The 14,578-nt window shown below is 35.4% G+C and overlaps 1 protein-coding gene across 3 annotated transcripts in view; it reads left to right on the forward strand.

The window, feature by feature from the left end:
• LOC105466647 (glycine receptor alpha 3) overlaps nt 1-14,578 on the forward strand; it is a 179,234-nt gene that overhangs the window by 122,665 nt on the left and 41,991 nt on the right. For all 3 annotated transcript variants that reach the window (XM_011715716.3, XM_011715717.3, XM_024788140.2), the window contains one exon: nt 9,853-9,990. In XM_011715716.3, coding sequence (XP_011714018.1) covers nt 9,853-9,990 — 138 coding nt within the window. The remainder of the gene's footprint in view (nt 1-9,852; nt 9,991-14,578) is intronic.

The raw sequence follows: 14,578 nt of genomic DNA on the forward strand, positions 1-14,578 counted from the left end.
GCACTGTGGTTCAAAAGTGTGTTTGGTATGATTTCATTAGTTTTAAATTTGTTGAGGATTGTTTTATGTCCAATTACATGGTCAATTTTAGGGTATGTGCCATGTAGTGAAGAGAAGAATGTATATTCTGCTGGTTTTGGGTGGAGAGTGCTGTAAAGGTCTATTAGATTCTTTTGGTCCAGTGTCAAGTTTACATCCTGAATATGTTTTTTGCTTTTCTGACTTGACAATCTGACTAACACTCTCAGTGTACTGTTGAAGTCTCACAGTATTATTGTGTGAGAGTCTATTTCTCTTTGTAGGTCTCCAAGAACTTGCTTTATGAATCTTGGTGCCCCTGTGGTAGGTGCATATATATTTAGGATAGCTAGGTCTTCCTGTTGAATTGAACCCTTTACCTTCTTTGTCGTTTTTTATCTTTTTTGCTTTTAAATCTGTTTGGTCTAAAACTAGGATTGCAATCCTTGCTTTTTCTGTTTTCCATTTGCTTGGTAGATTTTCCTCCATCTCTTTACTTTGAGCAATGAGTGTCACTATCTGTGAGATTGGTCTCTTGAAGACAGTATACTATTAGGTCTTTTTTTTAATCCAGCTTGCCACTGTGTGCCTTTTAAGCAGGACATTTAGCCCATTTACATTCAAGTTTAGCCCGAAGCAATTTACAGATTCAATGCTATTTCTATAAAATTACCAATGACATTCTTCACAGAACTAGAAAAATATATTTTAAAACGCATATGGAACCAAAGAAGAGCCTGAATAGCCAAGGCAATCCTAAGCAAAATATAGAGGCATCATGCTACCTGAATTTAAACTATACTACAAGGCTAGAGTAACCAAAAGAGAAGGGTGCTGGTACAAAAACAGACATATAGACGAACTGAACAGAATAGAAAGCCCAGAAAAAAGACAAAACATCTACGACCATCTGATCTTTGAAAACGTTGACAAACACAATCAATGGGGAAGAGATTCCCTATTCAATAAATGGTGCTGGGATAACTGGCTAGTCACAAGCAAAAGATTGAAGCTGGACTCCTTCCTTACACTATATACAAAAATCAACGCAAGATGTATTAAATATTTGAAGGTAAAACCCAATTCTGGAAAAACCCTAGAAGATAACTTAAGAAATACCATCCTGGACATAGCAATGGACAAAGATTTCATGATAAAGACACCAAAAGCAATTGCAACAAAAGCAAAAATAAACAAGTAGGAACTAATTATATTTAAGAATTTCTGCACATTAAAAGAGACTATCAACAAAGTAAAGAGACAACCCACAGAATGGGAGAAAATATTTGCAAACTGTGCATCTGACAAAGGCCTAAAACCCAACATCTATAAGGAATTTTAACAAATTTACAATAAGAGAAGATACAACCCCATTAAGAAGTGGGCAAAGGACATAAACAGACACTTTTCAAAACAAGACAAGTGGCCAGCACATTTTATCATATGAAAAAAAGTTCAACATCACTGACCATTAGAGAAATGCAAGTCAAAACTACAATGAGATACGATCTTGCACTAGTCAAAATGGCTATTACTAAAAAGTCAAGAAATGACAGATGCTGGTGAGGTTGCAGAGATAAGGGAACACTTATTCACAGTTAGTGGGAGTGTAAATAAGTTCAACCATTGTGGAAAGCAGTATGACCATTCCTCAAGGAGCTAAAAGCAGAACTACCATTCAACCTGGCAATCCTGTTATTGGATATATAATCTGAAGAATATAAATCATTGTACCATAGAGACACATGCACACGAAAGTTCATAGCAGCACTATTCACAATAGCAAACACTTGAAATCAACCTAAATGCCTATCCATGACAGGCTGGATAAAGGGATAAAGAAAATGTGGTACATATAAAACAAGGAATACTATGCAGTCATAAAAAGAACAAGATCATGTATTTTGTGGGAACACTGATGGAGCTGGAGGCTATTATCCTTAGCAAACTAATGCAGGAAGAAAAAAACAAATAACCTCATGCTCTCACTTATAAGTGGGAACCAAATAATAAGAACGTATGAACACAAGGAAGGGAACAACAGACAGTGGCATCTACTTGAAGTGGGAGAGGAGGAGAAGGGAGAGGAGCAGAAAAAACAACTATTGGATACTGGACTTAATACCTAGGTGATGAAATAATATGTACAGCAAAGCCCTATGACATGTGTTTATGTATGTAACAAACTTTCAAATGTACCCTCAGACCTAAAATTTAAAACTGAATAAATAAATACAATAATAAAAAATTAAAAACTACAAAACAAAAAGTGTCATTTTTACCTTAAATTTCCACACATAGGTCTGATTTTGGACTCTATTTTGAATGATTTATCCACATTGTGCATTTCTGAGGTTATTTAAATACATTATTGTGAAAATGTTATTCTCTCAGAATTGAGCCATAATTTCAATGCAATGTAAATGAAAATCCTAACATGATTTTCAATTGGATATTAATCTGAAATATGAAAGTCTATACACGGCAAAGGTAGTTTTGAAAATAATAAAGAAGTAGGCCCTTCTAACAGAGAACAAAATATACAAATAAAGTTATGGTGTTTAAATAATTTCTAAGCCAATGTGTACATATTATGTTTTTTCTCACATAAATGAGAATATGCAGTATTTGTCTTCTTTGTCTGACTTATTTTATTTAAGATAATGGCCTCCAGTTACATCTATATTGATGCAAAAGGTATAGTTTCATTCTTTTTATGGCTGAATAGTATTCCATTGTATATATTTCACATTTTCTTTATCTGGTCATCCATTGATGGAGATCAATGGTTTGAAATCTGTTTTGTCTGACACTAGGATTGCAACTCCTCATTTTTTCTGCCTTCCATTTGCTTGGTAAATTTTTCTCCCTCCCTTTATTTTGAGCCTATGAGTGTTATTATTTGTGAGATAGGTCTCTTGAAGACAGCATACCATTAGGTCTTGCTTTTTTTTTTTTTTTTTAATGCAACTTACAGCTCTGTGCCTTTTAAGCGGGGCATTTAGCCTCTTTACATTCAAGGTTAGCCTAGAGCATTTTGTATATTCAAAAATAATCCACATCTTTGCTACTGTGAAGAGTCCTGAAGAACATATGGACAGAGTGTAGAATGATAGACAGTGGAAACTCAGAAGGCTGACAGGGTGGGAAGAGGGGGAGGCTGAGAAGTTACTTAATGGATATAATATACATTATTTGGGTAATGGATACTCTAAAAACCCTGACTTCAATGCTAAGCAATCTATGCATGTAACAAAATTACACTTGTACTCGATATATTTATACAAAATAAAAAGAAGTCAGGCTTCAGAGGCCTTTTCTGTATCTCTCAAGATTACATCTGCATCTTACTCTGCTGCTACACAGATATTCACATTGCTATGGTCCATTTGATATTCCACTATCTTACTGTGAAACTTGCAAATAGTACAATTATTATATGTGTATACATACTTAGATTTCTTTCTAAATTTTATCTTTGGTTCCTTTGATCAGTCTTCCTATTTCTATAACAGGACCAAATGCTTCTTATTGTTTTATTTTATAGTGCATTTTAATTAGACAGATTTGTAAAGCTATACTTAAGCATATTATAAAACCAAAGGGTTGGAAAAGCCTTAGTTAGAGTTCATCTACTTTAACTAAACCAGTTAGTTTTAACTAAAACATTGAATGTCTCTTATAACATTCCTGAAAAATGATTTCCCAGCCTCTGCTTTTGGGAAACTTATCACCTTAAAATACAATGATCAGATAATTCCATTAGATATTCTTATTTCTATGTAACTGAAATGTACCTCTTTGGATTTTCTATTTTGATTATTACTCTCCTGTCATCACTTTTCTCTTCCAATGCATTCTCTAAGATTCTTTATAGCTCTTCCTCTTCATTTATATATTATCTCTCTGATGTTTTCAAATAATCAATAATTTAAATTAGTATATGTAGATAGTGGTTCTTAACTTATATCTTCAATCCTAAACTCATTTCCAATATCTAGTTCCATGATTTCAACTACCTTCAACATATAAGTCAATGTTGCGACTTCTTAGGTTCAACACCTTCATCTTCTGCTACCATCTCAAATTCAAGGCAACTCAAAATAAAGTAACACACACACACACACACACTTCCTCCTTCCCCTTTATATCTTCTCTATTTCTAATTCAAATATTCAAGCACCTGCTATATGCTGGCCATGTACTATTTTAGGTAATAGAAAATATGCCACTGACTAAAACAGAATAAATTTCTTTTTCTATAAAGAGTAAATTCTAGGAGACAAAGTGGGAAAACAAAATAAAAACCCTGATGAATATATATAATGTCAAAACCTGATGAATATATATATAACGTTAGGTAAGGATAAGTACTATGGAAAAAATAAACAGAAAATAGGTAAGGTAGAGTAACTGGAGGAAAGATGTTTTATTAGATGGTCAAAGAAAGCTACTCTAATGCCATGAGGTATGAAATACAAGCAAATATTGTTGCATAGCTACTTGTCAGTGACTTAGACTGAAAACTTTGAAATTTTCCTTTTTTTCCTGTAAGCACATAGTTAATTATGTGCCAATTTTGGTTAAATTATCTACTGAAATGTTACCTCTGACTTATAATCCTTGTGGACCATTGCAGAAGAATGAGAGGGTTTTCGTTTTTTGGTTTTGTTTTGTTTTGCCTTCTTATGAAGGCAAAAAACTTTAAGTCTCTTAAAGATTAATTGCAATGTGGAATTGGAAACCATATCAATAAACTCTTCCTACTCCTTTAAGTTAAAACGAACTTGTCTATCTTGCACTTTGAATGGGTCTTTCGTGTATGCTTTTTAAACACGTTTTTGTCATTTTGAAAATATCAGATTGATGAGTTATTTAGATCTTCCAAACAGCTGACACACTTCATTGTACACATCAAAATATCACATTTGTTGATGTTACCATCAAGGCCATCAAAAAATCTTTAAGTATTGGGAAGCTATCAAGCTCATGGTGTAACAAAAATTTCTCCAAAATTCCAATTTTGACTTGAAAGTTCAAAATGTATCATTGACAGCAAATACTGTCTGTTGTTTCCCTTAACATGACACGTTCAGATAAGTTCACTTCCTTCATCTTTGAGAAAATGGTCTGCCAAATACCTAGGCACAGTAACCACAGTTTCCACCCATTTTTTTCACATAAAAAATAGTATTTCACAAAAAACCCAAGCTAGTTCTGGCTTGCAACTCAAAGACACCAATGATTCTCCTTGAAAGAATCATATTACAGCCTGCAGCTGAGTATTTTGTGCAGACTTCCCATTTTGACACACAGAATATTAAAAGGTACTTACATAGGGTCCAAATTTAATAAAATTAATCATTGTTAGTGCTTCATCAAAGATCAAGAACATTCTGAATTAAAAGTGACATTGTTTTTACTATAAGATATTGACTGGTTCATAAAGGATCAAAGACATTCATAAATAAAAATGGGATTGTTTTTACTGCAAGATATGGTAGTAAAAATACAGTAACTCCTAGCACAGTTTGGTGCCAGCCCCTTTATTTGTGCAAAAGCACTAGAAGTTTTGCCCATCATTGTTTTTTCAACATCAGGGCGAATGTTGACACAATGAAAAAGGCAAATGATTATGAAAGCAGTTTTGACCTTGTGAATTCCATGAAAGAACCCTGCTAGAGTGATGCTACTCAGTTACAATTTTTGTGGTTCACCACTTGCTCAAAAGATTCCAATGATCCAACTTTTAAACTGGAAATTTAAACTTAACATCGTCTTACATTATTTGTCACTTTATATGCTTCTTCATGCAAACTGGCTCTAGACAAATGAAGCTGTTCCCATTGCTATTATAAACCTTGGGAGTTCGCAGTTTCTTTCAAATGATTTTGCTGCTTCTTGAGCCTAAAGTTCTTCACCTTTTGCATACTTTATATGCAGGCTCTGCCTTGTTTTCAAGATCCAGCTCAAATGAGGCCTAGATAGATGTCACAGAACCCTGTGCTAAAAGGACACAGCACTTTCTGCCTCTCCCATGCCACTTACTCTTTATTCGGCAATAATATATCACGTTGCCTGAAGCCTAGCAGGACACCTTCCATACAGTTGGTACTCGGTGAACAACTTTTTGATAAAACAAGCATTTGGTTGCACTGAGCCATTTGTTTACCTGTTTTATGGTAGCTACCATACGAGGTTGTTGACTGAAGTTAGAGTTAATGTCTGTTCCCTGAATAAATTAGTATTCATTGGGAAGCTTACTGTGGTATAAGGTAGTTCAGCTTAAAAAAATAAAAAATAAAAAAAAAAATAAAAAAAAATAAAATCTTGATCTCATTAGCCAGTCTGTTCTCTTTAACATTCTCAGACTTGTATAAAGATCTACCAACCAATAGCATAAGGATCTCAAAACATTTTGAATTTTATAAAAAAGTATTGATTTTTTAAAATTATGTCTGAGAGTTTGTTGAGACAATATTATCACTTAGTTGCTATCATTAACAACCAGTAAGTTACTCAAATAAAGGAATTGCACCTAACCATTGTCTCTTACTATCTTCCTTCTGGTTTCAAACTTAAGTACTTTTTGAACCATAATGAAGTGTTATACTATGATTATGAAATACACATACCTAAACTAATGTGGATGACTGTTTGAAACAAAAGTGAGCTACATATACTGTCTGTAAATTGTATTAGCAACTAAATAAAGCTTGTCTTTGAAGAAATTTCATAAAGCTAGTTTCATTTCACAGCACACCTTGAGAAAATTTCAGAATATAAAAATGAAATGAAGTTTCAGGTCATTTTTCCATTCATCTATCTAAACTGGGACACAATCAAACATATTTTGTCTTCAGTGATTATAGGTGTGGAAGAATGAGAAACATGTCTTATCTGGCAGGAGGTAGAATTGGTGCCTATTTTAGTATCCTTAAATCTTTGAGAAATGTGCATCTACTTTCTCAGTAAAATTGTATTTATAATGGACATATTAAAGGACTTATGAATGAAAGTGAAAGCTTTCTATTATTACCAATCAAACCATTATTAATTTCAGGGGTCAATGAAATAAATGTATTCTAGTATAAGCAAGTATTAAGTCCCTGCTGTGTTAAATCCATCAGCCTAGGGGACAGTCCTTCAGGTTCTCACATCTGTTCTGGAGTCAAAATTCAGATGTAGATGCACACTTCCTTCAATCTCAGTGACTTCACAAACTCTACCAAATAGCGCTTGCTCCACAATGAGCCATCACACTGACAACACTTCTGCTGAAATCTTCAGCAGCAGAATCACATACAGTCCAAAGAGATCTGGTCAGTGACGCTCTTACTACTACCATCTCCACTGCCTGTGGCGTGGGTGCTGTGAGGTATACCTAAGGGTCAAGTGTGGTAGGGCATCTGGCTCCAGTCACTACCACCACAGTTGGATCAGATTTCACTGTGTCTGGGAGAGTTTTTCCCAGGTATTGGGGAGGGTGGAGGGTGATGAGTTCCTTTCCCTACTCAGTGTTCTATTCAGCCTAACCTACTCCATGCCAATTGTTTCCAGTCACTCACATAGCCTCTTCCCTACAATACAAGCTTGTTTCCAGGAGAATTTGTTTGGGACCATTTCCCTTCTGTGCTGCTTCACAGACCTGGAGCTTCTGCCTTTTCTTTTTTTTGAGACAGGGTCTTACTCTGTTGCCCAGGTTGGAGTGCAATGGTCGATCTTGGCTCACTGCAACCTCCACCTCCTGGGTTCAAATTATTCTCCTGCCTCAGCCTCCCAAGTAGCTGGGATTAAAGGTGCCCACCACCAAGTCCGGATAATTTTTGTGTTTTTTAGTAGAGATGGGCTTTCACCACGTTGGCCAGGCTGGTCTCAAACTCCTGACTTCAGGTGATTGGCCCGCCTCGGCCTTCCAAAGTGCTGGGATTACAGACGTGAGCCACTGCACCCAACTGCTTTTAACATGTCGACCATTTGATTTGGTTCAGAGGCCACACCATGCCTCCTCTCTCTTTCTACCTCTGTGGTAGTTGTGCATCAAGAAACTCATTGATCAAAGTAACAACAGTTCTGCCCCACAGGTCCCATTCACTTTTGACTCATTTTCTGCAGTAGTCTTTAAACATACATTTCAACAGCTTCTCACTCAGAGGGAAGGAAAAGATAAAATTCTGCAGTTCTTAGATAGCTCCCATATAGAAATAGGAAATTTTAGTTTACTAAAGGCTGCTGACCTATTACAAAATCCATTAATCAATTCTGTGCTGAATTCACTGATATTATGTGCAAGGGTTTCCACCTCCACAAACTGTCCCATGTTTAATGATTAAATCAAGGAGGTATTATGTGGTAGTACTTTCCCCCCACAGATGTTACAGTTTAAGTCATTTTCTTTGTGTGTGTTTTTTTCCCCCAAGTTGTTATTTATTTTCATGAGGGGGGAAAAGAGAATCCTTTATGATAGTGAAAATATACTTTTTTAAAATACAACAGTTTCCAGTAATATACTGGTATAGATGTTCCAAAGAGCAAAGAAAATACATGCATTCTATAATAAACTTTTATTTGCCTGTTCAAGAAATTCTAAAGAAAATACTCCAATTCTATTCAACATTATGGCTTAAGGAGTTGAAATTTTTCCATTATAAACATATAATTTGTCTGGCCCAAACTTTGACTATTTATAAATAGTATACCATGGCATGTCCCTTCAAGTTTTGACATGTCATGGTATACTTTTAATGAGTCCACTTTGTTTTCTTTATTTATAAAGGATGGAAATTTTTAAAGTCCATATATATCAATAATGAATGCTCCCCTCTCTTTGAATTAAATGCTTAATTCAAATTAATGTAAGAAATTGGTGAATCATTAAATGATGAAATGTGTATCAAAATCTTCACGAAAACATAAATTTCCATTTCCTCTCCACTTTCACTTTGTAGATATTTTCTAATTGGGTTTAAGTGCCCAGAAATAAATGCTATCTACGTGCAACTCTGGAGAGGTTCGAAACACAACAGAAGTAAAATTAACATGCCTAAATCCTTGAACAATCTGTATATAATTAAGAGATTTCTGACATTTATTCTTACACTAAGTTTAAGTCATATTTCTGGCTGCGCACGGTGGCTGATGCTTGTAATCCCAGCACTTTGGGAGGCCAAGGCAGGCAGATCACGAGATCAGAAGTTTGAGAGCAGCCTGGCCAATATGGTAAAACCCTGTCTCTACGAAAAATACAAAAATTAACAGGGTGTGGTGGCATGTGCCTGTAGTCCCAGCTACTTGGGACACTGAGGCAGAAGAATCACTTGAACCCAGGAGGCAGAGGCTGCAGTGAGCAGAGATCATGCCACTGCACTCCAGCCTGGGTGACAGAGCAAGACCCCATCTCACAAAAAAAAAAAAAAAAAAAAAGCCATTTTCTAACAAGTGACAATTTCAGTTTTTGTTGAGAAAGTCCTGAATAATTTCAAAGTAAGGAGAAAGCAGATAGAATGAAATCAAAATAAAAATTACCAAATTAATCCAGTAGATACCCATCCCAAGGAAAGAATGTATATGCATGTCCCTTCAAGTTTCAACACACCATGGTATACTTTTAATAAGTCCACTTTGTTTTCTCATATTATTTGGTGGGAGTTCCACATGAATAGATTCCACAGACATTTATGAAATGGAATTGGGCAATGAATAGCTCCATCCAGAGAGTTACTGTAAGATGACACTGTTTGGTCTTCTCATCCTATGTGACTATAAAGTAATTTGTATTTCTTTTCTTTGAATGCCCTTTTTAGACTATTCATATTTTTATTATGTTTTGCCTAGTTGGGTACACAATGAATGATCTCATTTTTGAATGGCAAGATGAGGCACCTGTACAAGTGGCAGAAGGACTCACTTTGCCCCAGTTTCTGTTGAAAGAAGAAAAAGACTTACGATACTGCACTAAACATTACAATACAGGTAGGGGTTGAGTAGTGTTCTTTACACTGACTACTTGTGGTTTTATGATATCCAGATGTTTCTTCATTATAATGCTAAGTTATTTAACTCTTCTTAGATCACCGTTTTTCATAGGCATATAGCAAAAAATGGATGCATTTGAAACTTATCAATACTTTGATTCATTACATATTGTTAAATAATTGGTCTGTATGAGACCAAAGTAATGCTTGGTGTTCAATTATCTTTAAATAATTTTCAATGAAAAGCTCATGATTACATAGTAATAATGTTTCCAAAACTATTCTTTTAATTTCTGTGAGCAATAAAATGTGTTTTTGACCTTTCTTGGACAGTAAACACTGTTTCCGCTAAAAAAAAGAAAAGCTTTGTTGCCTGACTTCTCCCTTTGTCATATTTTCATGCATTTCAGTGTTACTTTTACCTAAGCATCTACTATTCACACTAAGACACTTGAGATAAATATCAGATATAGTTATCAACACTAAGAATTTAGAGACTCAATGTGGTATCTGCACATCGGCAAATTCTGTTCAGTTACTTTAATTAACATGGGCTATTTCCATAAGAAATATTCTAACTACACAGTTGAATGTATGCATTCAGTTAGAAAGTAATGGAATTCAGAGAATTCCATTCTCTGAATGATTGAGGCATCATTCCATTGTGGTGACTACATGGCCTCGCACTAGCATCAGCTGCTGTTCTTATCATTTCATTACAGTTACTATGATTCATCGTGGACTCAGCATTTTCCAGAACTGTGCTCTGACCTTTCACTATACAAAGTCCTTAGTCTCTCTTATCTCCTTAGCAAATTCACAATATCTGATCAAAAAGTCACCACTGTTTTCCTTTTCACTCAGAGACGAAGCTGATATCTAACTTATTAGGGAGTTCAAGTTTAACATGTCCACACAAAGATAAAGAGCAGGCAAGTCAATGGCACCGTCCTTGCTCAGTTCCCTTAGACAGATGCTAAAACTCCCCTAGAGTTGACTTACGGAGGTATATTAGTTTCCTCACGCTGCCGTAACAACCTATCACAAACGGTGACTTAACAGAAATGTGTTCTCTCACAGTTCTGGAGGCTAGGAATCCAACATTCAAGGTGTCAGCAGAGCCATGCTTTCCCTCAAAGCTTTAGGGAAGAGTTTTTCCCTGTCTCTTCGTGACTACCTGTTTCTGGAAAACCTTGTTTCTCAGCTTGCAGATGCATCATTTCAGTCTCTGCCTCCAGAGTCACGTGGGATTCCCCCATGTGTCTATGTTTCTGTGTCCAAATTTCCCTCTTTCTATAAGGACGTCAGTAATGTTGGATTTGGGACCCCCTCTTATCCAGGACAATTTCATTTTAACTTGATTGTATCTGCAAATCCTTTATTTTCAAGTCAGTTCACATTCACAGGTTCTGGGTGGACATGAATCTTAGGGAGATACCATTTAACCCAGAACAAGAGGTGAAGTTGTAAACATCAATTAGGGATGAAGTTTTATGACAGAGGGACTCGAGACGCTTCCTTAGTGTAAAGGAAGTTTGCATACTTCCTCGAGTTATCAAATGAGCTATTACAGCTTAAAAGAAAAGAACTTACATTTATGAATGCCTACCATAAGCAAGGAATGGGACATCTTGGGAGATATCATAGAGACCTTACAACTTTTTACATTCTAGAAGCACTGTACTGTCCAGAAGCAGAATAACTTGCCCAAATTACGTAGAGAATGAAAGCATCTCATAGAGTCCTCATTCAAGTATGTGGTTAATTTGCTTCAGATCCCAGACTCCATTTCATATTTGCTTTTACAATGCACAAGAATCTTCTTTTGTTTTCCAATAATAGGCCTAGATTCCACATATGTCTTTTATGTTACTTGTGAAAATACAACAAACAACAATACTGGGTTACCTAAGACCAAATTTATAAAATACCCTTTCCTCCCATAAAATGAAATACACTTAAGTTAAAAATGTTTTCATATACAAATTAATTGCACAAAATTAGAGGATTTATTCAGTTGTATTTTCACTATCCTGAAGTATTTATTAGTTATATGCTACAGCATCCTGTTATCTGTCTCCTGCTAGTAATTTCTCCAAAATCTTTTATCTCTCTTCCCCTTGCTCCCTAGTACCCTGCCACAATGACTTGCTTGCTTATATACTCCAAACTCATCTCTGTCTGTCTCAGGGCCTTTGCTCTTGCTCTTCCTTCTGCATGTAAAGTTCTTCCCGAAATTGTTCCAGGTCTAATACTCCCACTTCCTTCAGGGTTATTCAAATGCCAACTCTTGAAACATCCATATGTCACAATAAGTGTTAAATGCCCAAATTCTGCTTTCACCATCTGAAATTATATCATTCAATTTTATGTTTATTTATTTATTGCATATTTCTTTCACTGTCTTAAGTTTGTATTACATTGATTCTGTTGATCACTATATTTCTGGGGTCTGCTGCCATGCATAAGTGATGGATATTTTGTCCAACTTGTTCTTTTATCTCTTCAGATCCACATACACTAAGTATATTTATTTATATACAAGCAATGGTGTATATTTGTGTTCATGTGTGTATCCCTTTATTTTCTTTCCCAGCAATATTATAAAAACATTTTTAAATTTTTATAGATCCATAATAGCTGTACATGTTTTTGGAGGTACATGTGATATTTTAATACAAACATGAAATCTGTAATGATCAAATCTGGGTAACTGGGATACCTATCACCTCCATATTTATCAATTCTTTGTGCTGAAAACATTCCAAATCTTTTCTTCTTTCTATTTTGAAATGTGCAATAAATTATTGTTAACTGTAGTTATCCTCATTATGCTATTGAACACTAGAACTTACTCATTCTAAGTGTATTTTTAAACCCACTCACCAACCTCTTCACCTGCCTTCTTCTCAGCCTCTCAAAACCACTATTTTCTTTACTACAACAATGAAGTCAATTATTTTAGCTCCCACATATGCATGAGAACATATGATATTGTCTTTCTATGCCTGGCTTATCATCTAGTTTTATCCATGTTGCTGCAAATGATAGAATGTCATTCTTTTTTGTTTGAATAATATTCCATTGTGTATATATACTACATTTCCTTCATCCATTCTTCCACTGAGGGACATTTGGGTTGGTTCCCTATCTTAGCTATTGTGAATAGGGCTTCAGCAAACATGCAATGAACAGGTATGTCTTCAATACACTGATTTTCTTTTTTTTGGATATATTCCCAGTATTGCATATGGTATTTTTACTTTTACTTTTCCAAGGAACTCCTACACTCTTTTCTCTGGTAGCTGGACTAATCTGCATTCCCACCAATGGTGTACAAGTGCTCCCCTTTCTCCCCTTCCTCATCAACACTTGTTGTTTTCTGCCTTTCTGATAGTACTTATTTTATTAGGGTGAGAGAATATCTTACTGGTTTTTTTTTTGAGACGGAGTCTCGCTCTGTCGCCCAGGCTGGAGTGCAGTGGCGTGATCTAGGCTCACTGCAAGCTCCGCCTCCCGGGTTCACGCCATTCTCCTGCCTCAGCCTCCTGAGTAGCTGGGACTACAGGCGCCCGGCTAATTTTTTTTTTTTTTTTTTTTTTTGTATTTTTAGTAGAGACGGGGTTTCACCATGTTAGTGAGGATGGTCTTGATCTCCTGACCTCGTGATCTGCTCGCCTCGGCCTCCCAAAGTGCTGGGATTGTACTTATTGTAGTTTTGATTTGCATTTTTCTGATTCTGAACTTTGAAAAACACTCTTTTTAAATAAAAACACAATGGAGTTTATTTTTTTCCTTGAGAATCACCTGAATCAGTTATTCTTGTTTTATTCCATTTCATTATTTTTCATAGAAAAATTTAAATCTTTATATTTATTATGTTTCAGGAATCTTTAGGCATTTTGTATATATTTGACAAATTGATAAAAGGATCATGTATGGTTTGCACATATGTTTCTGATTACTATTCGCCTAAGAGTGGAACCTACATTTCCCAGACTTTGTGAACTTTTGTTGAGACTTAAGCTCCGCAAACACATGCATGGGTTCATCCAGATATAGCGCCCTTGCCTCACCTGTGCAAGCACGCATGGCCCAAGTCACTCGCACTGAGTCCTACCTAGCAATAGGACAGCAATTGCTCTTTAACATCTTTCTTTCATGATAACTAACAGAATGCTACTTAAAGAGCAGAATAACTTTCTGACCTCATCCTTCTTAAAATAATTCAAATAAAAACAATTAAACCAAGAACTTGGTGATTTAGAAGAACAATTTTTATAAAGGAGAGATAACATAGAGTAGTATAAATCAATATCAATAGAGTAGGGAGTAGAACAGGACACAAACAAAAAATATCAACTTAATGTTTATTAAACCATCATTTACTCCTCCACGTATTGCTCACCAAAATAGAGGTAAATAATAGAGACACAGAAGCATACGTATCTACTACAAATGGATCCCACTTGTTTTTAGTACGTGTGCTTTTATTTTCAAAAGTATTAATGGGAAATAGCATATATTTTCCTACTTGTTTGCTTTATTATTCAAGGAATCATTCGTGTTCAATTGTATTTATCCTC

The sequence above is a fragment of the Macaca nemestrina genome, chromosome 3 (genome assembly GCF_043159975.1).
Source record: "Macaca nemestrina isolate mMacNem1 chromosome 3, mMacNem.hap1, whole genome shotgun sequence".
Lineage (NCBI taxonomy): Eukaryota > Metazoa > Chordata > Mammalia > Primates > Cercopithecidae > Macaca > Macaca nemestrina.